At 52.4% G+C, this 23,738-nt stretch overlaps 1 protein-coding gene across 11 annotated transcripts; it reads left to right on the top strand.

The window, feature by feature from the left end:
- The first annotated feature begins 51 nt into the window (after positions 1–51).
- TAS1R1 (taste 1 receptor member 1) lies at positions 52–23,618 on the top strand. Of its 11 annotated transcripts, none has more exons than XM_063786902.1 (7): positions 6,073–6,174; positions 7,950–8,035; positions 14,755–15,061; positions 18,518–19,279; positions 20,293–20,505; positions 20,815–20,935; positions 22,515–23,618. In XM_063786902.1, the coding sequence occupies exons 3-7, from the start codon at positions 14,798–14,800 to the stop codon at positions 23,444–23,446; spliced, it is 2,292 nt and encodes a 763-aa protein (XP_063642972.1). In that variant the 5' UTR covers positions 6,073–6,174; positions 7,950–8,035; positions 14,755–14,797; the 3' UTR covers positions 23,447–23,618. The 11 variants fall into 11 exon arrangements, with proteins under 11 accessions (XP_525169.3, XP_063642967.1, XP_063642965.1 ...); XM_063786907.1 differs by having other exon boundaries at positions 6,078–6,174; positions 8,004–8,035; XM_054662271.2 differs by having other exon boundaries at positions 6,092–6,206.
- Positions 23,619–23,738: the final 120 nt, after the last annotated feature.

Genomic DNA, 23,738 nt, shown 5'->3' with positions numbered 1-23,738 from the left:
GCCGGCGCCCTCTGCCGGCACCCTCCGGAAGCACACTAGGAGGTTCCTTCCGATCTGGTCGAGGGGCTCCGCGGAGGACTCCATTTACATTACGCAAATTCCCTACCCCAGCCGGCCGGAGAGAGAAAGCCAGAAACCTCGCGACCAGCCATGGGCCACCTCTCCGGAAAAACACCGGGATTTTTTTTTCTCCTGCAGAAAAAGCTTTAGGATTGGCAGTTTAAGCAAAACATGTCTATTTGCATACCTTCGGTTTGCATGCATTTGTTTTGAAGTGAGCAACCCTGGGTAACAAGGCGAAAGTATATGACAATTTGCTCAGAATCTTAATGTCAGAAAACTGGAGACTGGGGCAGGGGGGTGTCGACTCAAAGCTGTGTCTCATTTAGTAAACTGAGGCCCAGGTAAAAAGTTCTGAAACCTCGCAACACCCGGAGAAGTTGTGTTCCAGCCTCCCACCTCGCCCCAAAATGCCAGAGCTCCTTTTCTAAGCCAGGTGAAGTCACAGAGCGTGGACAGAACCCACAACCGTCCAGAGGAAGGGTCACTGGGTGCCACCTGGTTTGCATCTGTGCCTTCGTCCTGCCCAGTTCCTGAGTGGGACCGCAGGCCCGGAATGTCAAGGCAAACAGTCCTGCTTTAGCCACTGGGCTCCAGTCCCACCCCTTTTGGGGGCCTGAAGTTAGGAAGCATCCGGCAGCTGCCTTCTATTTAAGCAACTGGCCTCCTTAGAGGCCACTCCTTGGCCATGCCAGGCGCGGGCATCTGGCCAGCATGCTGCTCTGCAAGGCTCGCCTGGTCGGCCTGCAGCTTCTCATTTCCTGCTGCTGGGCCTTTGCCTGCCATAGCACGGAGTCTTCTCCTGACTTCAGCCTCCACGGAGATTACCTCCTGGCAGGCCTGTTCCCTCTCCATTCTGGCTGTCTGCAGGTGAGGCACAGACCCGAGGTGACCCTGTGTGACAGGTGAGTGAGGGGCCAGCAGAGCCACACTTAGTGGGACCCCTGGCTATAGGGCCCCTCTGGCTGCCATCCTCCAAACAGGACCTTGCCTCTGCCTTTGCCCCTTGAACTGTCCCCAGGCCTTGTTCATCAATCCACTTGCCACCTAAGTGCTGACTAGACCTTCCTAGACACTTCGGCCAGTTTCCAATTATTTCACCCTTGCTGTTAGAATGTGTTGTATTGTAACTTCATTGAAATTGGTTCTTGGCTTTGTACCATACCTAGGTGGCCAGGCCTAAGCAAGGGCAGCTTTTTCCCTCTTCTTTTTTTGAGACGGAGTCTCGCTCTTTCACCCAGGTGGGACTGCAGTGGCGCGATCTCAGCTCACTGCAAGCTCTGCCTTCCGGGTTCACGCCATTCTCCTGCCTCAGCCTCCCGAGTAGCTGGGACTACAGGCGCCCGCCACTGCGCCCAGCTAATGTTTTGTATTTTTAGTAGAGACGGGGTTTCACCGTGTTAGCCAGGATGGTCTCCATCTCCTGACCTCGTGATCCGCCCGCCTCGGCCTCCCAAAGTGCTGGGATTACAGGCGTGAGCCACCGCGCTCAGCCGCTTTTTCCCTCTTCTATCTTCTCTCCACTCCTACCCATGTTCAAAGTTCCCTAGAGTCCCAGATGACAAGTATGATTCTCCATGGTTCTTCATGGGGTGGGAAGGGAAGACACATCCCATTAGATGCTTTAGGAGCTTGACAAATATAAATTAGGTTGGTGCCATCATGAAGTCAACAATCTAGGTAGAGGGAAACTACTGCTTTTCTTTTATTTATATCTATTCTATCTATCTATCTATCTATCTATATATATATATATTTTTTTTTTTTTTTGAGATGGAGACTCAGTCTGTCATCCAGGCTGGAGTGCAGTGGCATAATCTTGACTCACTGCAACCTCCTCCTCCTGGGCTCAAGTGATTCTCATGCCTTAGCCTCGGGAGTAGCTGGAATTATAGGCATGTGTCACCATACCCAGCTAATTTTTGTATTTTTCGTAGAGACAGGGGTTTCACCATGTTGGTCAGGCTGGTCTCCAACTCCCAACCTCAGGTGATCCGCCCACCTCGGCCTCCCAAAGTGCTGGGATTATAGGCTTGAGCCACCGCGCCCAGCCTGCTTTTCTTTTAAAGAAGACAGTTGCAGCCGAGCACAGTGGCTCACGCCTGTAATCCCAGCAGTTTGGGAGGCTGAGACAGGCGGATCACGAGGTCAGGAGTTCGAGATCAGTCTGGCCAACATAGTGAAACCCTGTCTCTACATAAAATACAACAAATTAGCTGGGTGTGGTGGTGTGCACCTATAATCCCAGCTACTCAGGAGCCTGAGGCAGGAGAATCGCATGAACCCGGAGGTGGAGGTTGCAGTGAGCCAAGATCACACCATTGCATTCCAACCCGGGCGACAGAGCGAGGCTCCATCTCAAAAAAAAAAAAAAAAAAAGACGTAGACAGTTGCTTGCAGACTGTGGAAGTCACAGACCCAGAGGCCCAAGAATGCTGCCGAGGCTTGGCTGCAGGATGTCCTACCCATGAAGCACACGAGATGGTTGGCTCAGGAAGAAGTTTCTGGAAATCTAGTGTATGACGACCTACTCGAAGGGCTACAGCTAGAAACCTGGATAAAGAGATAAAGAGAATGGGCTGGGAAGAGAGATTGAGTAGAGCAGGAGGAGGGAAGACATGAAAACTGGCTTCAGATACCTGAAGAATTGTCTCAGGCAGGAGGCACGAACCCTCCTTTGAGAGACTCGGGACAGAAGTGGTAGAAACCATGGAAGACCTTCTAATAAGCAAGAGGCTGGAAAATGGAACAGGCTAGCACACTTTATGTATTTGTTTGTTTGTTTGTTTATTTATAGAGATGAGGTCTTGCTGTTTCCCCCAGGCTGGAGTGTAGTGGTGCAATCATAGCTCACTGCAGCCTTACTTGGGCCTCATTGAAGCTCAAGTGATTCTCCTGCCCCAGCCTCCCAAGTAGCTGGGACTACAGGCATGCACCACCACTCCTGGCTAATTTTTTAATTTTTTGTGGAGAAGGTGGTCTCACTGTGTTGCTCAGGCTGGTCTCAAACTCCTGGTCTCAAGTGATTCTCCTGCCTGGGCCTCCCACAGCATTGGGATTCTAGGTGAGCCACTGTGCCAGCCATTACAAAAAAGTTTTTTTGAGCTGGGATCTCACTATGTTGTCCAGGCTAGTCTCCACCTCCTGGGATCAAGCAATCCTCCATCCTCAGCCTCCTGAGTAGCTAGGACTACAGGCATGGGCCACTGTACCTGGCTTAGCCTGCTCTTTAAACGGGGCTGAATCCTGTCCCTGGCTCATTCCTGGTGGGCTCCAGACAGGAGTTCCCGAAGTAGGGGTGATAAGGCATATAGGCCCTCAACACATTCGTAAGTGTCCTGGTGAGAAGCACTAATTAAACAAGGTTAAGCAGGTGTAGTGGTTAGTTGTTGTTTTTTTTTTTTTTTTTTTCTGAGACACGGTCTTCCTCTTTTGCTCATACTGGAGTCCAGTGGTACAATCATAGCTCACTGCAGCTTTGCTTGGGCCTCAGTGAGGCCCTAGCCTCCTTACTAGCTGGAACTACAGGCATATGCCAACACTTACCGCTAATTTTTTAAATTTTTTATAGAGACAGGGTCTCACTACATTGCCCAAGCTGGTCTCAAATTCTTGAGCTCAAGCAGTCCTCTCACAGTGCTAGGCCTCCCAAAGAGCTAAGATTACAGGTGTGAGCCGTGGTGGTGAATTTTGCGTGTCAGATTGTCTAGGCTATAGTGCCGAGAGTTGTGTAGTCAAACATTAGTCCAGCTGTTGCCATGAAGGTATTTTTAATTTATTTATTTTGGCCGAACGTGGTGGTTCATGCCTGTCATCCCAGCACTTTGGGAGGCCAAGGGAGGCAGATCACTTGAGGTTGGGAGTTCCAGACCAGCCTGGCCAACATGGTGAAACCCCGCCTCTACTAAAAATACAAAAATTAGCCAGGCTTAGTGGCTGGTGCCTGTAATCCTGGCTACTTGGGAGGCTGAGGCACAAGAATCACTTGAACCGGGGTGGCAGAGGTTGCAGTGAGCCGAGATCGTGCACTCCAGCCTGGGCTAGAGTCTCCAGCGAGACTCAGTCTAAAAAAAAAAAAATTATTTTGAGACAGTCTCCCTCCGTCGTCCAGCCTGGAGCCAACTGGTGCGATCTCGGCTCACTGCAACCTCTGCCTCCCAGATTCAGGCAATCCTCCTGCCTCAGCCTCCCAAGTAGCTGGGATCACAGACATGTGCCAGCATGCCTGGTTAATTTTTGTATTTTTTTTTTTTTTTTTTTGAGATGGAGTCTCGCTCTGTCGCCCAGGCTGGAGTGCAGTGGCGCGATCTCGGCTCACTGCAAGCTCCGCCTCCTGGTTTCACATCATTCTCCTGCGTCAGCCTCCGGAATACCTGGGACTACAGGCGCCCGCCACCACGCCCAGCTAATTCTTTGTATTTTTTTAGCAGAGACAGGGTTTCACTATGTTAGCCAGGATGGTCTCAATCTCCTGACCTCGTGATCCACCCGCCTCAGCCTCCCAAAGTGCTGGGATTACAGGCGTGAGCTGCCACGCCCGGCCCCAATTTTTGTACTTTTAATAAAGACAGGGTTTCACTATGTTGGCCAGGCTGCTCTCGAACATCTGGCCTCAAGTGATCCACCCACCTCAGCCTCCCAAAGTGCTGGGATTACAGGCATGAGCCGCCGTGCCCAGCCTGAAGCTATTTTTTAGATGTAGTAAACATTTAAATCAACAGACCTGAGCTGGGCATAGTGACTCACGCCTGTAATCCAAGCACTTTGGGAGGCTGAGGCGGGTGGATTGCCTGAGCTCAGCAGTTCGAGACCAGCCTGGGCAACACAGTGAAACCCTGTCTCTACTAAAATACAAAAAAATTAGCTGGGCGTGGTGGTAGGCGCCTGTAATCCCAGTTACTTGGGAGGCTGAGGAAGGATAATTGCTTGAACCTTGGAGGTGGAGGTTGCAGTGAGCAGAGATCACACCATTGCACTCCAGCCTGGGCGACAGAGCGAGACTCCCTCTCAAAAAAAAAAAAGCCTGAGGTTTTGGCCGGGCGAGGTGGTTCACGCCTGTAATCCTAGTACTTTGGGAGGCTGAAGCGGGTGGATCACCTGGGCTGAAGCGGGTGGATCACCTGAGGTCAGGAGTTCAAGACCAGCCTGGTCAACGCGTGAAACCCCGTCTCTACTAAAAGTACGAAAATGAGCTGGACGTGTGGGTGCACACCTGCAATCCCAGGTACTCTGGAGGCTGAGGCAGGAGAATCACTTGAACCTGGTGGGTGGAGGTTGCAATGAGCCGAGATCCTGCCATTACACTCCAGCCTGAACAAGGCAACAAGAGTGAATCTCCGTCTCAAAAAAAAAAAAAAAAAAAAAGCCGGGTGCGAATGGCTCACTGTAATCCCAGCACTTTGGGAGGCCAAGGCGGGCGGATCACCTGAGGTCAGGAGTTCAAGACCAGCCTGACCAACATGGAGAAACCCCCCTCTCTACTAAATATATAAAATTAGCCGGGCATGGTGGCGTATGCCTGTAATCCCAGCTACTTGGGAGGCTGAGGCAGGAGAATCGCTTGAACCCAGGAGGCACAGGTTGCGGTAAGCCGAGATCATGCCGTTGTACTCTAGCCTGGGCAACAAGAGCGAAACTCCATCTTGTAAGGTTAGCCGAGAGAAAGAACAAGCAGACCCAAAGTCAGGCAAGCGTTTATTAACCTGCTGGGCTGCTCCACAGCAATTAGAGGAGGCAGCAGCCCAGGCTTACAGACTAGGGGGTATAAGTGTATTTTAGGGAGGGAGCAGGGGCTCCTAGGGGCTGTTTCTGGGTAAACCCACTTCCTGGTCGATGGGCAAAACAACAGCTGGGGAACATCTGCCTTGGCGGAGGGCCTGCAGGTGGTGAAAAAAAGAGGGGACAGAGAAAAACAAGGGGTGGGGAAAACATCCGCCTTGGCGGTGGGCCTTTGCCGGGTTGGGTCCCTAACATTCCATCCTTTAATAGGTAATAGAGAGGGGGTGTCATTGCCTTCTGACTGCTTCTAGCTAAAGAGGGGCGATGTTGGCCGGGCATGTTGGCTCACGCCTGTAATCCCAGCACTTTGGGAGGCTGAGGTGGGCGGATCACGAGGTCAGGAGATCAAGACCATCCTGGCTAACACGGTGAAACCCCGTCTCTACAAAAAATACAAAAAAAATTAGCTGGGCGTGGTGGCAGGCGCCTGTAGTCCCAGCTACTCGGGAGGCTGAGACAGGAGAATGGCGTGAACCCAGGAGGCAGAGCTTGCAGTGAGCCGAGATCGTGCCACTGCACTCCAGCTTGGGCGACAGAGTCGGAAGACTCTGTCTCAAAAAAAAAAAAAAAAAAAAGAGGGACGATGTTTATGGAGAAAGGCTGTGGGGTTGGGACGGTTGTTCTTGAAGTAGCATCATGTCTTGTACTGTCCCATGGGTGAAGGCTCTAATATGGTCCTGTAAAAACTGGGTAAGGAGATGTAGGAGGCAAGGGCCAAATGCTAAAAGGAGAAAATGGGTTATGGCAGGGCCTAGGAGGGGCATTAGCCAGGGTGCCTAGGGGTTACAAAACTACTGGGGCCAGGAGTCTGAAAGGTGCTGCCTGATTTCAGAAGCCCTTTCATTTAACCGTTGGGCAGCATCTCGTACTAGTCCTGACTGGTCAGTATAGAAACAGCACTCTTCTCCTAAGAAGATGCGCAGTCCACCTTTTTCGGCAGTGAGGAGATCTAAACCTCAACAGTTTTGAAGTGACCCTGCTGCTAAAGAGTCTATCTGGGGCCGGGCACGGTAGCTCACGCCTGTAATCCCGGCACTTTGGGAGGCTGAGGCGGGCCGATCATGAGGTCAGGAGATCAAGACCATCCTGGCTAATACAGTGAAGCCCCATGTCTACTAAAAATACAAAAAAATTAGCTGGGCATGGTGGTGGGCGGTGCCTGTGGTCCCAGCTACTTGGGAGGCTGAGGCAGGAGAATAGCCTGAATCTGGGAGGCGGAGCTTGCAGGGAGCCCAGCTCGCGCCACCGCACTCCAGCTTGGGCAACAGAACGAGATTCCGTCTCAAAAAAAAAAAAAAAAAAAAAAAAAGTCTATTTGGGATTGGAGAGTAAGGATGGATTCAGCTGTCTTATAGGCTGTCCAAGAGATCTTTTGAGAGACCGTGATAGTAGGACAGAGAGGTGGACAAGGGTTGGGGTGATCAGGCCCAACACCAGGCCGTGGGGGCTACGAGGTCCAGTGGAGTTAAAGGAGTAAGAAAAGACAAAAGAGAAAGTGGGACCAGGGGGCCAACTCTAGTATGGAGGCTGCGAAAGCTCCCAGCTCTGGGAGCCCACATTATTTATTGGTGATCAAACAAAGAAACAGGTGGTGAGGATGTGGGGGTTGAAAGGAAGTGCTGTATCAAGTGACTGAGCTGCAGCTGTGCCGGTTTAGCATTTTCTTTGAAACATATGGCTACTTGAGATAATGGGAGTGCTAGAAGCAAGGAGCCAGCAAGTCTAGACACACTCCAAAGGCCAGGAGGGTTTTTTTGTTTGTTTTTGAGACTGAGTCTCACTCTGTTGCCCAGGCTAGAGTGTAATGCAGAGATCTCGGCTCACTGCACCCTCTGCCTCCCAGGTTCACATCATTCTCCTGCCTCAGCCTCCCAAGTAGCTGGGACTACAGGCGACTGCCACCACGCCCGGCTAATTTTTTGTATTTTTAGTAGAGATGGGGTTTCACCATGTTAGCCAGGATGGTCTCAATCTCCCGACCTTGTGATCCACTCGCCTCGGCCTCCCAAAGTGCTGGGATTACAGGCATGAGCCACCGCGCCTGCCCAGGCCATGGGGGTTTTAGACCCTGGACCCTGGGCATGTTCCAAGACTCTTTTACATTATGTCAGACATGCAAACCCTGCCTCAGCTCCTCTCCCAACACTCAGCTTTTCTCCCAACAGACAAGCCTGCTATCCTTCTTCCTGTTGCAGTGGTAATTCCTAGTCCTATAAGCAGGGGTGTTAGCTGTACGGCTCTGCATTGACGGACTTGAGCTTTAATAGGGATTGGTAAACTCTGATTTCCAGGGGCAATGTCAATTTTGGGGCTTAAGAAGACTGGGGTGCAGGTGCCAGTCCAATTGGTAGGGAAGCAGACATAGGTTGAGGTTCCACACAAGAAAAATGTACCTTGGCGGGGCAGAGAGAACTGGTTATGTATACTGAAAAAGCACGTGAGTTTATTGTTTTCATCCTCCTACCTGCCTAGGGTGCTTGCTAAGGCGGCTCCAGTGAGTGGCTGAAAAGGAGTTGCAGGGATAATTGGAGAGGCTCCTCGTGTTTTATTCTCCCACTGGAGCAAGAATCGTTTTGTGTCTACCAGGAGCCATTTGGAAGAGTAATTGAAAGAGGGTATAAGGAGGCATTTGGCAGGGAGGGGAGCTGTGCTGCAAGAGGCCCATGGGTGAATGGCCATACAGCCTGTATGTCTGCCATTACAAAATCTTGATTGTTTAGTAAAGAGCTGGTGGTGACTTTTAGGGGTCCTGAAAAGTGGATGAGTTGTTTAAATTGGGCCGTTTGGGTGACCTTAAAATTTTGGTGGTCATTTGGGGCTTGAAGCTGTAAGGTATGGTTACATTGATGGGACAGTAGGTGACCTAAAGTCAGACCTGAGGGCAGGTTGCATTGGATACACACAGGGGCTTGGAAAGTCAGACCGGTGCTGGCGGCCACAGGGCCGTGAATGGGCTTGTCATTACTTGTATATTGGGTAAGACTGGAGATACAGGAGCGTAAAAGTTGTACTATGCGCCGTGTCAGAGTGTTTTCTGTTGTATCTATGATAGAAAATTTAGCCAATGATTGCATGTCTAAAAGTTGTAAGGGGCTTTTTCCTTCATAACGGGGGTGACAGTTTAACTTAGTAAGAACTCAGTCTTTTGAGGGAATAGGGGTGGCAACATAGGTGGTAGTTGATAGGGAGATAAAGAGCCAGCAGTCTTCTGCTAGGATGGGGTTGGACTGGTTTAGTGGGGAGGGAGTTAAGCTGAGGGTCTTGTAGAGGTAGCTGGGTACTATTGGAAAGGGGAGGTGTGGCTACGTGGGGCAGCCAAGGGATTAGGAGCGGTAGATAGGCAAAGAGTAAGTAGGAAAGTAAATAAGTGTATTTCAGCTGGGGAAAAGTCACACAGGGTGCCTTGAAAGGGGAGGTCATCTATCCACTCTAAAAGAGAGTCGAGAGTGGGAATTCGGGGCTGAAACCAGGAGATGTCTTGGCAAACGGAGAGGATGAAGACGGTGAAGTGGCAAGGTAGGCAGGAACAGGGCATTTGAGAGAAATCAGGAATGTACTTGGGATTGTCAGGAGGAGAAGGAGGAGTCTGGGTATTGTTTAAGGGTCTCCTTTAGGGACGGGCATGAGGCAGAGTTTAGTTGGGCCAAGGAGGGTACTGGAGAATCGGCGGAAGGTGGCGGGTGGGTCACTTGTAGGCAGACTAGTCGTAGGAGCCCTTTTTAATCTAGAAAGTTGGTACCAAGAAGCATGTCCTGAGAGTTTGGCTGCGGTGGGGATTGTGAGGATGACTTGGAAAGGGCCTTCCCACTTAGACCTGGGGCTGGTTGGGTTAAGAGTTTTTAAGAAGACATGTTCTCCTAGAAGGAGAGTCTGGTCGTGGAGGCTTCATGGGGTTTTGGGAGGGCCTGGTCGGCTTGTTCGTGGAGAAGATGGTGGATGAGAGAGAGTGTTGGGAGGTATTCTCCTAGCTGAGAGTTAGAAGGGGGCCTGTTTTGTAAGAGGAAAGGGCGTCCATACGTTAACTCAAATGGACTGAGGAAGGAGGGTGCTTTTGGGCTGGCTCTGGTGTGGGCTAGGGCTATGGGCAGAAGGGAGGTCCAGGGTTTCTGGACTTCAAGAGTGAGTTTGGTTAACCGAGTTTTAAGGATGCCATTTGCCCTTTCAACTTTTCCTGATGACTGGGGTCAGTATGGGATATGGAGGCGCCACTGGACGCTGAGGGACTGAGAAACCTGTTGGGTGATTTGGGAGATGAAGCTAGGGCCATTGTCTGACTGTATGGAGCAAGGGAGACCAAATCTAGGGATGATATCTGCTATAAGAATTTGGGCGACTACTGCGGCCTTTTCTGAAGAGGTCAGAAATGCTTCTACCTGCTCAGAGAAGGTGTCTATAAGAGTAAGAAGAAATTTTGTCCTCTTGACGGGAGGCAAGTGGGTGAAGTCTACCAGCCAGTCCTCCCCTGGGAGTGTTCCTCTGAGCTGATGTGTAGGGATGGGGGGAGCGGAGCGCTGCTTGGGAGGAAGTAACAGAATATACGACAGTTGGAGGTTATGTCTCTTAGTGCGGTGAATAAGTGGGGGGAGGAGAAATAAGGGTGAAGGAGTAGGTACAGGGGGCACGCACCCATATGGAAGGATTAGTGAGGAGATGTTAGAATTTCTATGAATAACTTCAGGATTGAGGAGAGGTTCATGGGAGATATTAGGGAAATTAGACTGCAGGTGATTAAGCATCTCAGTACGGGAGTGGGTGGGAGGAGAGGAAGATACTGCAATTAGAGATGCAGGGTTAAGGGGAGCACTTTTGGAGAGACAGAACTCAGGGTTTTCGAGAAAGAGAGCATGAAGTGGTTGGATGCGGGATGGAGAAAGGGCACTTAGTGCTCGGGAGGAAAGAAGATCTTATAGATTATGTGGGCTGTCGGTGGTGTCTTGACCGAATGTTGGGTTTTTGCTTTCTAAGGCTAGGGTGGCCGCTGCTGCTAGAGCTCTGAGGCAAGTTGGCCATCCTCGAGTGGTATTGTATAGTTGTTTATAAAGGTAAGCTACAGGAGCAAAAGAAGGAGGGCTTCCTTTTTGTTGGCCAAGGACACCAAGGGCTATTCCATGGTTCTCAGCTGTGTAGAGAGTGAAGGGCTGAGAAATGCCAGGCAAAGATAGAGCAGGAGTGGTTACAAGGGCGTTTTTTTTGTTTGTTTGTTTTCTTTTTGGAGACGGAGTCTCGCTCTGTTGCCCAGGCTGGAGTGCAGTGGCGCCACCTCAGCTCACTGCAACCTCCGACTCCTGGGTCCAGGCAATTCACAAGGGCGGTTTTAAGTTTGTGGAAGCTGGGGATTATGTTGTGAGAAGAATTTAGAGGCCCATTTAGAGAGCCTTTGGCTGCTTCATAGAGGGGGCTGGCTAGGAGGGCAAAGTTGGGGATCCATATTCTGAAGAAGCCTGCATTCCTAAGAAAGAGAGAATTTCACTCTTAGAGGAGGGTGGGGGTAGGCCGTCTATTAAGGCTACCCATGCCAGGGTCATGGCTTGGGCCCCGGGGGAGAGTTGGACTCCTAAGTATGTTACTGTTGGGGTGGAGAGTTGTGCTTTGGAGGGGGACACCCCATATGCTTTGTTAGCAAGAAAGTTTAGAAGGGTAATAGTGTGAGTCTGAGAGTCTTCTAGGGAAGGACTACAGAGGAGGAGGTCATCCACATATTGAAGAAGACGGCTGGGGGAAAGGTCTAAGGAGGTGAGGTCTTGGGCTATGACTTGCCCAAAGAAATGAAGACCATTCCTGAAGACTTGGAGAAGGACAGTCCCTATGAGTTGCTGTGATTGGAGGGTGTCAGGGTCAGTCCAGGTGAAGGCAAAGAGGTTTTGGGAATCAGGATGTAGGGGAATGGTAAAGAAGTCATCTTTTAGGTCAATAGCAGTGTAGTGGGTGGTACTGGAGGGGATGAGAGAGAGAAGTGTATAGGGGTTAGGGACTACAGGGTGAATAGGAGGACTGCCTGATTAATGGCTTGGAGGTCTTGAACCAGTCGATATGAGCCATCTGATTTTTTAATGGGGAGGATGGGGGTGTTACAAGGAGAGTGTGTTGGTCAAAGAAGACCACGTGAGCAGAGCTTGTTTACGATGGGCTGTAGACCCTTTTGGTGGGTTAGAGAAATGGGGTATTGGGGGATGTTGGGGAATTTGGAGGGGTCTTGAGATGGAGTCTCGCTCTGTTGCCCAGGCCAGACTGCAGTGGCGCTATCTCGCCTCTCTGCAAGCTCCACCTCCTAGGTTCACACCATTCTCCTGCCTCAGCTTCCCAAGTAGCTGGGACTACAGGTGCCCGCCACCGTGCCTGGCTAATTTTTTGTATGTTTAGTAGAGACGGGGTTTCACCATGTTAGCCAGGATGGTCTTGATCTCCTGACCTCGTGATCTGCCCGCCTCGGCCTCCCAAAGTGCTGGGATTACAGGCGTGAGCCACGCGCCCGGCCTTTTAGCTGGATTTTGATGGGGTCATGATGAGCAGTTAGGGAAGGGATGGTGGTATCCTACATTATTGGGTTAACAAGAAAGGTGGGAAGTGGGTGCTGGGGAGAGGGGTCAGGGACTGGACTGGCAGAGAGGAGTAGGAGGGACTCAGGTTGGGGGAGGCAAGAAAAGGTGATACAAGCCTTGAATTTGGCTAAAAGGTCTCAGCCTAGAATGGGGATGGGTCAATGAAGCATGAGAGAAAGACTATGAGAAAATGGTATTGAATAGGGAACAAGTAAGAGGTCTGGTGGCACATGGATGCGAGATGAATCTGTCAATCCCCACAACTGAGACTGAGAGGGATGAGTTGGTCCTGAGAATTCAGGCAAGGCCGAGTAGGTGGCCCTGGTATTGATTAAAAAGGAGATCGGCGGCTGGGCGCAGTGGCTCACGCCTGTAATCCCAGCACTTTGGGAGGCTGAGACGGGCGGATCATGAGGTCAGGAGATCGAGACCATCCAGGCTAACACGGTGAAACCCCGTCTCTACTAAAAATACAAAAAATTAGCCAGGCGCGGTGGTGCGCACCTGTAGTCCCAGCTACTCGGGAGGCTGAGACAGGAGAATGGCGTGAACCCGGGAGGCGGAGCTTGCAGTGAGGGGAGATTGCGCCACTGCACTCCAGCCTGGGCGACAGAGTGAGACTCCGTCTCAAAGAAAAAAAAAAAAAAAAAAAAAGAGGAGATCGGCTTACCTGATACTAGCAGAGTTACCCTGGGCTCTGCTGCATTGATGGCAGTTTGGCAGTTGGGGCCTGGGGCCCTGGGCCTCGTCCATCTTCAGCGGCTAGGTCAAGGAGCTGCGGGAGTGTAAGCAATTCTTCACCTTCTGTCTCACTCAAGGGGAGGTGATTCTGAGGTGCAGGCTTTTCTGTCCATCTGTTGAGGCGACAGTCAGACTTCCAGTGGCCTGTCTGCTGGCAGACTGGGCAAGTGCTCTTCATCACTCGTGGATTAGGACTTCTTTGCCCAGTAGCCTTCTTTGCCGCACTTAAAGCAGGGCCCGGGAGGATTACTGCTATCGGGTCTTTTGTGCCCTTGTGTACTATGGCTAGATTGACGGATAGCCACAGCTAGAAGTTGGTATTTAGCGCGATCTCTTTAGGCTCTATCTAATTTACTTTGCTCATCCTTATTATTGAAGACTTTGAAAGCCAGGTTAAGGAGGTCTTGTTGTGGGGTTTGAGGGCCATCTTCAGCCTTTTTAAGTTTACACCAGGTGTTGGGGGCAGATTGGGAGATAAAATAGGTATTGAGAACAATAGTTCCAGCCGGGCGCGGTGGTTCACGCCTGTAATCCCAACACTTTGGGAGGCTGAGGTGGGCGGATCACAAGGTCAGGATATTGAGACCATCCTGGCTAACATGGTGAAACCCCATCTCTACTAAAAAAAAATACAAAAACAATTAGCTGGGCGTGGTGGCGGGTGCCTGTAGTCCCAGCTACTCCGGGGGCTGAGACAGGAGAATGGCGTGAACCCGGGAGGCGGAGCTTGCAGTGAGCCGAGATTGCGCCACTGCACTCCAGCCTGGGCAAGAGTGTGAGACTCCGTCTCAAAAAAAAAAAAAAAAAAAAAAAGAACAATAGTTCCTTCTTGGGAGGCAGTGTCGATGCAGGTATATTTTTGGAGAGACTCTGTAAGGCGGGAAAGGAATTGGGCAGGATTTTCGTCTGCCTTTTGGGAAGTTTCTTTAAGTTTTTCAAAATTTACAGGCTTACGGGGTGTAAGTATATTTTAGGGAGTGGGGGCTGTTTCTGGGTAGAGCCACATCCTGGTTGATGGGCAGATGTTAGGGGAAAAAACAACAGCTGGGGAACATCTGCCTTGGCAGAGGGCCTGCAGGTGGTGAGAAAAGGAGGGGATGGAGAAAAACAAGGTGAGGGGAACATCTGCCTTGGCAGAGGGCCTTTGCTGGGTTGGGTCCCTAACACATCTCAAAAAAAAAAAAAAAAAGCCTGAGGTTTCTGCACAAGGAGGGAATTGAGGGAATTCTGCCTCCAGACCGCCTTAGGACTGAAGAGCATAGTAACATCAATTCTTTATAGAATGTCCAGCCTGCTGGCCTGTCCTGTAAAATTTGAACTTGCCAGCCCTCACAATGTGAACCAATTCCTTAAACTAAATTTCTCACTTTCTCTCTCTCTCTGGAAAACACTGACTAATGTAGCAGGTTTCTCTGCTCCAGGACTTCAGGACCTTTTCGGTGCTAATAAGTTTCTCCATCAGGGCCAGCTTGTTCCTCCTACTGAGCTTCAGAGCCCTTGTTGAAGTTGTGGTTTGGGGGACTGGACCGATGACCTCAAAGGTTCCCTTTGCTCCCAAGCCTCAGAGTCTAGGAGGCCAGAGGGTCTCAGCAGGGCCTTGTCCTTCTCAGCTGTCTCTTACTGGCTTTCTCCACAGGTCTTGTAGCTTCAATGAGCATGGCTACCACCTCTTCCAGGCTATGCGGCTTGGGGTTGAGGAGATAAACAACTCCACGGCCCTGCTGCCCAACATCACCCTGGGGTACCAGCTGTATGATGTGTGTTCTGACTCTGCCAATGTGTATGCCACGCTGAGAGTGCTCTCCCTGCCAGGGCAACACCACATAGAGCTCCAAGGAGACCTTCTCCACTATTCCCCTACAGTGCTGGCAGTGATTGGGCCTGACAGCACCAACCGTGCTGCCACCACAGCCGCCCTGCTGAGCCCTTTCCTGGTGCCCATGGTAAGCTGGAGCCTCAGACCTTTGCCCATCTCCCTTCAGGCAAGTCTGGGCTGGGGCATGTGGGCAAGAGCTGCTGTCCCCCCAAGGCTGCCTGCCCCCTGGATCTCTTGGGTGGTCACTGCTCTTTAGTCACAAGTCAGGGGTCCCTGCCCAGCGTGGTTCCTGCCCCAGCCTTCCTCTCTTTCCAGAGCTGCTTCCAGATCCCTCCCTCCACTCTCATGGGAAAACCCATTCTCCTTGGGAACTACTGCCACTCAGCTGTACCCCTGCTGCCCTCCACTTCCCTCCTCCCTCCAGAGGTTCCATTGCCTTTGTTAGGAATGGACACCCTGGACGGGCGCTGTGGCTCATGCCTGTAATCCCTTGGGGAGGCTGGGCAGATCTCTTGAGGCCAGGAGTTCGAGACCAGCCTGGCCAGTATGGCGAAACCCCATCTCTACTAAAAATACAAAAGTTAGCTGAGAATGGTGGTGTGTGCCTGTAATCCCAGCTACTCGGGAGGCTGAGACAGGAGAATTGCTGGAACCTGGGAGGTGGAGGTTGCAGTGAGCTGAGATTGCACCACTGCATTCCAGCCTGGGTGACAGAGTGATACCTTGTCCCCTCCATCCTCCCCCCAAAAAAGGACACCCTTTGCTTCCCACCCCATAGACTGCTCCACATCATCCCAGTCTCTCCTGCCTGCCTTTCCTTCTTCCCTCCTGGCTCAGAGGTGCTGACATGCCTCACCTTGCTGATGTCAGTCCTGTCTCTGTGCTTATTCTTGCCCTGTACCTTGGACCACAGCCCCTCCTTGGCTTATGGATCCTTCCCCATGGGTTCCTGCCTGGCCTGTGGTTGCCCTCATTCCTCTCCCTCCTCCAGGCCCTCTACCCTGAGCACTGACTCCCTGCCCCTTCCCATGGGAGTTTCCTGCTGGCCTCTCCCTGCCCTCATTGACCCTCAGCCCGATTCTGTCCCCACCACTCTTGCTTTTGCTGTGAGCTGGGGCACCTTCTAGGTATCCAAATCCTACTTTGCAGTCCTTCTTTATCTAAGGTGACTTGTGATTTTTTTTTTTTTTTTTTTTTTTTTTTTGAGACCCAGTCTCACTCTGACACTCAGGCTGGAGTGCAGTGGCGCAGTGTTGGCTCACTGTCTCCCAGGCTCAAGCAATCCTCCCACCTCATACTCCTAAGTAGCTGGGTCCACAGGCATGTGCCACCATGCCTGGCTAATTTTTGTATTTTTTGTAGAGATAGAGGTCTCACTATGTTGCCTAGACTGGCCTTGAACTCCTGGGCTCAAGCAATCCACCTGCCTTGGCCTCCCAAAGTGGTGAGATTACAGGCATGAGGCACCGTGCCCTTTGTGACATTTTTGACCAGTCCTCCTATGAGAGTCTTTCCTTGGAATTTATGCCCCCCTCAGCCCCCTGCCCCCACCTGGCTTTCACTTGCAGCCCTTCTCTCCTTTTGCCCCACTTCCTCTGAAAAGGTAGGTGATTCCCCGGAGCAGGCTTCACCCTCCTCTCCTCCCCTTTTCCAGTTCCCAGGCAGGCTGTGGGCTCGTGGTTTAACCTCCCATTCTCAGTCCCCTCCCCTCTGATCTGAGCCCCTGATGCTGGCCCAACATTGCCACATCATGGACCCAGCAAGGCCCAGATTGACCTTACCTCCCTACACAACAAAAGCCTCTTTTCTTCCTGTATTAGTCCCAACCCTCTGGTGGAGGGTAGTGAGGGAGTGGCCATCACCCTGGAGTCCTGCCCACTGCCGATCCTCCTTGCCCTGCTCCCCACCTTTCATCCTTTCTGGCCTCCTTTTCCACTGCCACAGCCACAGCTGGAATTCAGACCAGCATCACCCCTCAGCTAGATTCTCCCATCAGTGTCCTAAGGCTTCCCCCTGATTCTAGTCTTAAATTTCTTCTAACTCATTCCTCACTGAAGTCAGAGATACGCTCATAAAATGCAAGTCCTGGCCGGGCGCCGGGCGCGGGGGCTCACGCCTGTAATCCCAGCACTTTGGGAGGCTGAGGTGGGCAGCTCATGAGGTCAGGAGTTGGAAACCAGCCTGGCCAACGTGGTGAAACCCCATCTCTGCTAAAAATGCAAAAATTAGCCAGGCGTGGTGGCAGGCACCTGTAATCCCAGCTACTCAGGAGGCTGAGGCAGGAGAATTTCTTGAACCCAGGAGGCAGGGGTTGCAGTGAGCCAAGATCACGCCACCGCACTCCATCCTGGGCGACAGAGCAAGACTGTCTCAGAAAGAAAAGAAAAAAAGCAAGTCCGAACATAGCACTTCTCTGTGGACATCCTTAGGGACTCCCTGTGGCTTACAGCAGTGGCCCCCAACCTTTTTGGCATCAGGGACTGGTTTCGTGGAAGACAATTTTTCTAAGGACGGGTGTGTGAGGGGTTGGTTTCAGGATGATTCAAGTGCATTACATTTATTGTGCACTTTATATTATTACATTGTTTTATACATACATATATATTTATTTGTTTGTTTGTTTGTTTGTTTGAGACGGAGTTTCGCTCTGTCGCCCAGGCTGGAGTGCAGTGGCGTGATCTCGGCTCACTGCAACCTCCACCTCCCGGGTTCAAGCAATTCTCCTGCCTCAGCCTCCCAAGTAGCTGGGAGTACAGGCGCACGCTGCCACCACGCCCGGCTAATTTGTGTATTTTTTAGTAGAGATGGGGTTTTGCCATATTGGCCAGGCTGGTCGCAAACTCCTAACCTCGTGATCCGCCCACCTCGGCCTCCCAATGTGCTGGGATTACAGGTGTGAGCCACTGTGCCCGGCCATAATGTATTAATATAATAAAATAATTATACAACTCACCATAATGTAGAATCAGTGGGAGCCCTGAGCTTGTTTTCCTACAACTAGATGGTCCCATCTGGGGGTGATGGGAGACAGTGACAGATCATCAGACATTAGATTCTCATAAGTAGCGTGCAACCTAGATCTCTCGCATGCGCAGTTCACAGTAGGGTTCAAGCTCCTACAAGAATCTGATGCTGCTGCTGATCTGACAGGAGAGGAGCAGCTGTAAATACAGATGAAGCTTCGCTTACTCACCAGCTGCTCACCTCCTCCTGTGAGGCCCAGTTCCTAACAGGCCACTAACCTAACTTCTGCCCTGACCTACACATGCTTCTCTTCTTCCTTGCAAACTGCCTCCAGTGGAAGTCCCTGAAGGTCCCCAAACACACGGGACTATTTCACTCCTATGCAGGTTTTGTCTCCTTTGCTTGGAATGCATCCCCTCACCCCTTGTCCCCAGGCAGATTCCCACCCCTCCCCCAGAACCTGCCCCAGTGGAGCCTTCGCAGGTGATTTGTCAGTTTCACAGGATGAGGGGTGCTCTCCTGGTCCCCCCGGCTCCCTGTATCCCCACACCCAGCACAGGGCCAGGCACTGGGGGGGCCTTCAGTGGAGACTGAAATGGCTGAACGGGACCTCCCACAGATCAGCTATGCGGCCAGCAGTGAGACGCTCAGCGTGAAGCGGCAGTATCCCTCTTTCCTGCGCACCATCCCCAACGACAAGTACCAGGTGGAGACCATGGTGCTGCTGCTGCAGAAGTTCGGGTGGACCTGGATCTCTCTGGTTGGCAGCAGTGACGACTATGGGCAGCTAGGGGTGCAGGCACTGGAGAACCAGGCCACTGGTCAGGGGATCTGCATTGCTTTCAAGGACATCATGCCCTTCTCTGCCCAGGTGGGCGATGAGAGGATGCAGTGCCTCATGCGCCACCTGGCCCAGGCTGGGGCCACCGTCGTGGTTGTTTTTTCCAGCCGGCAGTTGGCCAGGGTGTTTTTCGAGTCCGTGGTGCTGACCAACCTGACTGGCAAGGTGTGGGTCGCCTCAGAAGCCTGGGCCCTCTCCAGGCACATCACCGGGGTGCCCGGGATCCAGCGCATTGGGATGGTGCTGGGCGTGGCCATCCAGAAGAGGACTGTCCCTCGCCTGAAGGCGTTTGAAGAAGCCTATGCCCGGGCAGACAAGGAGGCCCCTAGGCCTTGCCACAAGGGCTCCTGGTGCAGCAGCAATCAGCTCTGCAGAGAATGCCAAGCTTTCATGGCACACACGATGCCCAAGCTCAAAGCCTTCTCCATGAGTTCTGCCTACAACGCGTACCGGGCTGTGTATGCGGTGGCCCATGGCCTCCACCAGCTCCTGGGCTGTGCCTCTGGAGCTTGTTCCAGGGGCCGAGTCTACCCCTGGCAGGTAAGAGAGCCCACCCCAGCACCTCCTGTCAGGGAGAACAGCCAATCCTGAGATGAGCAGAGTGGGCACTCTCTGGTCACTCTAAATGCCAAGGGGGATAAATGCCACTAACTTGAGTTTTTTTGTTTTGTTTTGTTTTGTTTTTTGAGACAGTCTGGCTCTGTCACCCAGGCTGCAGTGTAGTGATGCGATCTCGGCTCTCTGCAACTTCCACTTCCTGGGTTCAAGTGATTCTCTTGCCTCGGCCTCCTGAGTAGCTGGGATTACAGGCACCCACCACCACGCCTGGATAATTTTTTTTTTTTTTTTGAGATAGAGTCTCGCTCTGTTGCCCAGGCTGGAATGCAGTGGCGCGATCTTGGCTCACTGTGAGCTCCGCCTCCCAGGTTCACTCCATTCTCTTGCCTCAGCCTCCCAAGTAGCTGGGACCACGGGCGCCCGCCACCACGCCCAGCTAATTTTTTTTGTATTTTGAGTAGAGACGGGGTTTCACCATGTTAGCCAGGATGGTCTCAATCTCCTGACCTTGTCATCCGCCCACCTCGGCCTCCCAAAGTGCTGGGATTACAGGCGTGAGCCACCGCACCCGGCCTAATTTTTGTATTTTTAGTAGAGATGGGGTTTCACCATGTTGGCCAGGCTGGTCTCGAACTCCTGGCATCAAGTGATCCTCCTGCTTCGGCCTCCCAAAGTGCTGGGATTACAGGCATTAGCTCTCTTCTCTTAGACAGATCTTTCTCTCTGATCCTTGCCTTCTCTCACCCACTGTGTCTTGGAAGTGTCAAGTGATAAGATCCAGGGCTAAAACTGTCTGTAAAGGAGTGTTTGTTAGAGGCCTCCTCTCAGGAGGTTGGTGGGGAAGATTGAGGGGCTTCCTAAGAAGGAAGGGACGAGACCTTCCTGATGGGCTGAAACCACCAGGACGGAAACCCAGGAAGGCCCCAGGCCCTTGCTTCTGGGACCATGTGGGTCTGTGCTGTCTGTGGTGGCTTCATGATACGCGTTTCTTTCAGCTTTTGGAGCAGATCCACAAGGTGCATTTCCTTCTACACAAGGACACTGTGGCGTTTAATGACAACGGAGATCCCCTCAGTAGCTATAACATAATTGCCTGGGACTGGAATGGACCCAAGTGGACCTTCACGGTCCTCGGTTCCTCCACATGGTCTCCAGTTCAGCTAAACATAAATGAGACCAAAATCCAGTGGCACGGAAAGGACAACCAGGTAATGGGGATGTGGCTACTCACCACGTAACTGGCTTATGGGCAACCTAGAGCCTGGGGGTGATGCTGACACAGTGTACAGGGAGCAGGAGGGGGGCCCCAGGGGTCCAGCTGCCACCACTCTACCCATCCTGGCCAGGGAAGCAGGGAAGACACTCCGTAGGCGAGTGTGCAGATGCCCTGGGGCGGAAGTTCACACGACCAGGGGCCCTGCCCTGGGAGTGAGCCCTGAGGGCAGATGCACAGAGATTCTGTTTTCTGTTCCACATGTGAGCTGTCCTTTGACTTGGGCCCCTCTGGCTTCTTACAGGTGCCTAAGTCTGTGTGTTCCAGCGACTGTCTTGAAGGGCACCAGCGAGTGGTTACGGGTTTCCATCACTGCTGCTTTGAGTGTGTGCCCTGTGGGGCTGGGACCTTCCTCAACAAGAGTGGTGAGTGGGCAATGGAGCAGGCGAGCTACCCAGCACTCCCGGGGGCTGCACGGTGGAGGGAGGGCCTCCCTTGGGCCCCATGTGACCTGCCCCAGAACCAAGGCCCAGTCACTGGGCTGCCAGTTAGCTTCAGGTTGGAGGACACCTGCTACCAGACAGAATTCTGATCAAGAGAATCAGCCGCTGGGTGCGGTGGCTCATGCCTGTAATCCTAGCACTTTGGGAGGCTGAGGCGGGTGGATCACTTGAGGTCAGGAGTTCGAGACCAGCCTGGCCAACATGGTGAAACCCCATCTCTACCAAAAATATAAAAAATTAGCTGGGTGTGGTGGCGCGTGCCTGTAATCCCAGCTACTCGGGAGGCTGAGGCAGGAGAATCACTTGAACCCAGGAGGCGGAGGTTGCAGTGAGCCAAGATGCATTCCAGCCTGGACCACAGAGCGAGAATTCGTCCCAAAAAAAAAAGAAAAGAGGCCGGGCGTGGTGGCTCACGCCTGTAATCCCAGCACTTTGGGAGGCCGAGGTGGGTGGATCACCTGAGGTCAGGAGTTCGAGACCAGCCTGACCAACATGGTGAAACCCCATCTCTACTAAAAATACAAAAAAAGTTAGCCAGGCGTTGTGGCGTGTGCCTGTAATTCCAGCTACTCGGGAGGCTGAGGCAGGAGAATCGCTTGAACCCGGGAGACGGAGGTTGCGGTGAGCCGAGATTGCACCATTGCACTCCAGCCTGGGCGACAAGAGAAAAACTCCGTCTCAAAAAGAAAGAAAGAAAGAATTAGCCAACTGAAAGCCTTAGACTGAGGTGTGTCCTCTGTTAGAGAGCTGTCATCACAACTCCTACAAAAGCAGTCGTATCCTGAATTCAACCTCTTTCTCTAAATGAATATAGCTATTGTTCCCTTTGTGCCCTCTTGTCCTACTGTCCCTTCTGTTGCCCATGCCAAAGACAGCTAGCTCCTTGAACAGCTTGGCCTGAATACAGATACTAGCGTGTCTGCAGCAGAGAAAAAAAACAGCATTCCCCATCCAGAAATGCAAGGTCAAGAACAGAGAGCAAATTAGGTAGCTAAGGACTCAGGTCCTTAGTTGGTGTCCAGGGGCCACATTCTTTCCTTTCACCATCTCTGTAGGGACAGGAATACTTCCCTTCTGTCCTCAGAGGGTCAGGACTCAGAGAAACCACAGAGCAGCGGCTCAGGAAAGTGGTTCATGGAAATGCTGGCAAGAGAGAGGGGTTACAATGCCCTCCCTTGGGAGCAGGCTGCTCCCATCAGATCGTAACCTCTCTGGTATGTGGGCAGAGCTACCAGGTTAAGGTCCTCCCTAGGGTTTGCAAAACCCTCATGGGATCATGAGCCATACAGAACCGACCTGTGTGTCTCCAGAGTCTGTAATTAACACAGGCATTTTGAGGAAATGCGTGGCCTCAGGCCCCACTCCCGGCTACCCCCATCCCACTATGCCTAGTATAGTCTAGCTGCCCTGGTACAATTCTCCCAGTATCTTGCAGGCCCCTATTTCCTATTCCTACTCTGCTCATCTAGCTCTCAGGAACCTTCTTGGCCTTCCCTTTCAGACCTCTACAGATGCCAGCCTTGTGGGAAAGAAGAGTGGGCACCTGAGGGAAGCCAGACCTGCTTCCCGCGCACTGTGGTGTTTTTGGCTTTGCATGAGCACACCTCTTGGGTGCTGCTGGCAGCTAACACGCTGCTGCTGCTGCTGCTGCTTGGGACTGCTGGCCTGTTTGCCTGGCACCTAGACACCCCTGTGGTGAGGTCAGCAGGGGGCCGCCTGTGCTTTCTTATGCTGGGCTCCCTGGCAGCAGGTAGTGGCAGCCTCTATGGCTTCTTTGGGGAACCCACAAGGCCTGCATGCTTGCTGCGCCAGGCCCTCTTTGCCCTTGGTTTCACCATCTTCCTGTCCTGCCTGACAGTTCGCTCATTCCAACTAATCATCATCTTCAAGTTTTCCACCAAGGTACCTACATTCTACCACGCCTGGGTCCAAAACCACGGTGCTGGCCTGTTTGTGATGATCAGCTCAGTGGCCCAGCTGCTTATCTGTCTAACTTGGCTGGTGGTGTGGACCCCACTGCCCACTAGGGAATACCAGCGCTTCCCCCATCTGGTGATGCTTGAGTGCACAGAGACCAACTCCCTGGGCTTCATACTGGCCTTCCTCTACAATGGCCTCCTCTCCATCAGTGCCTTTGCCTGCAGCTACCTGGGCAAGGACTTGCCAGAGAACTACAACGAGGCCAAATGTGTCACCTTCAGCCTGCTCTTCAACTTCGTGTCCTGGATCGCCTTCTTCACCACGGCCAGCGTCTACGACGGCAAGTACCTGCCTGCGGCCAACATGATGGCTGGGCTGAGCAGCCTGAGCAGCGGCTTCGGCGGGTATTTTCTGCCTAAGTGCTACGTGATCCTCTACCGCCCAGACCTCAACAGCACAGAGCACTTCCAGGCCTCCATTCAGGACTACACGAGGCGCTGCGGCTCCACCTGACCAGTGGGTCAGCAGGCACGGCTGGCAGCCTTCTCTGCCCTGAGGGTCGAAGGTCGAGCAGGCCGGGGTGTCCGGGAGGTCTTTGGGCATCGCAGTCTGGGGTTGGGACGTGTAAGCGCCTGGGAGAGCCTAGACCAGGCTCCGGGCTGCCAATAAAGAAGTGAAATGCGTATCTGGTCTCCTGTCGTGGGAGAGTGTGAGGTGTAACGGATTCAAGTCTGAACCCAGAGCCTGGAAAAGGCTGACCACCCAGGTTGACGTTGCTAGGCAACTCCGGAGGCGGGCCCAGCGC

This window comes from Pan troglodytes, chromosome 1 (genome assembly GCF_028858775.2).
Source record: "Pan troglodytes isolate AG18354 chromosome 1, NHGRI_mPanTro3-v2.0_pri, whole genome shotgun sequence".
Classification (NCBI taxonomy): Eukaryota; Metazoa; Chordata; class Mammalia; order Primates; family Hominidae; genus Pan; species Pan troglodytes.
The sequence above is the reverse complement of the archived record's forward strand: the minus strand, read 5'-3'. Positions and strand labels throughout refer to the sequence as shown.

What these genes read in the sequence shown, in the direction of transcription:
- TAS1R1 (XM_525169.7), top strand. Translation starts at nt 775, where the DNA reads ATGCTGCTCTGCAAGGCTCGCCTGGTCGGCCTGCAGCTTCTCATTTCC. An exon ending in GCCGAGTCTACCCCTGGCAG is followed by an intron (nt 19,280 to 20,292) that starts GTAAGAGAGCCC and finishes CGTTTCTTTCAG; the next exon opens with CTTTTGGAGCAGATCCACAA. An exon ending in GGCACGGAAAGGACAACCAG is followed by an intron (nt 20,506 to 20,814) that starts GTAATGGGGATG and finishes GGCTTCTTACAG; the next exon opens with GTGCCTAAGTCTGTGTGTTC.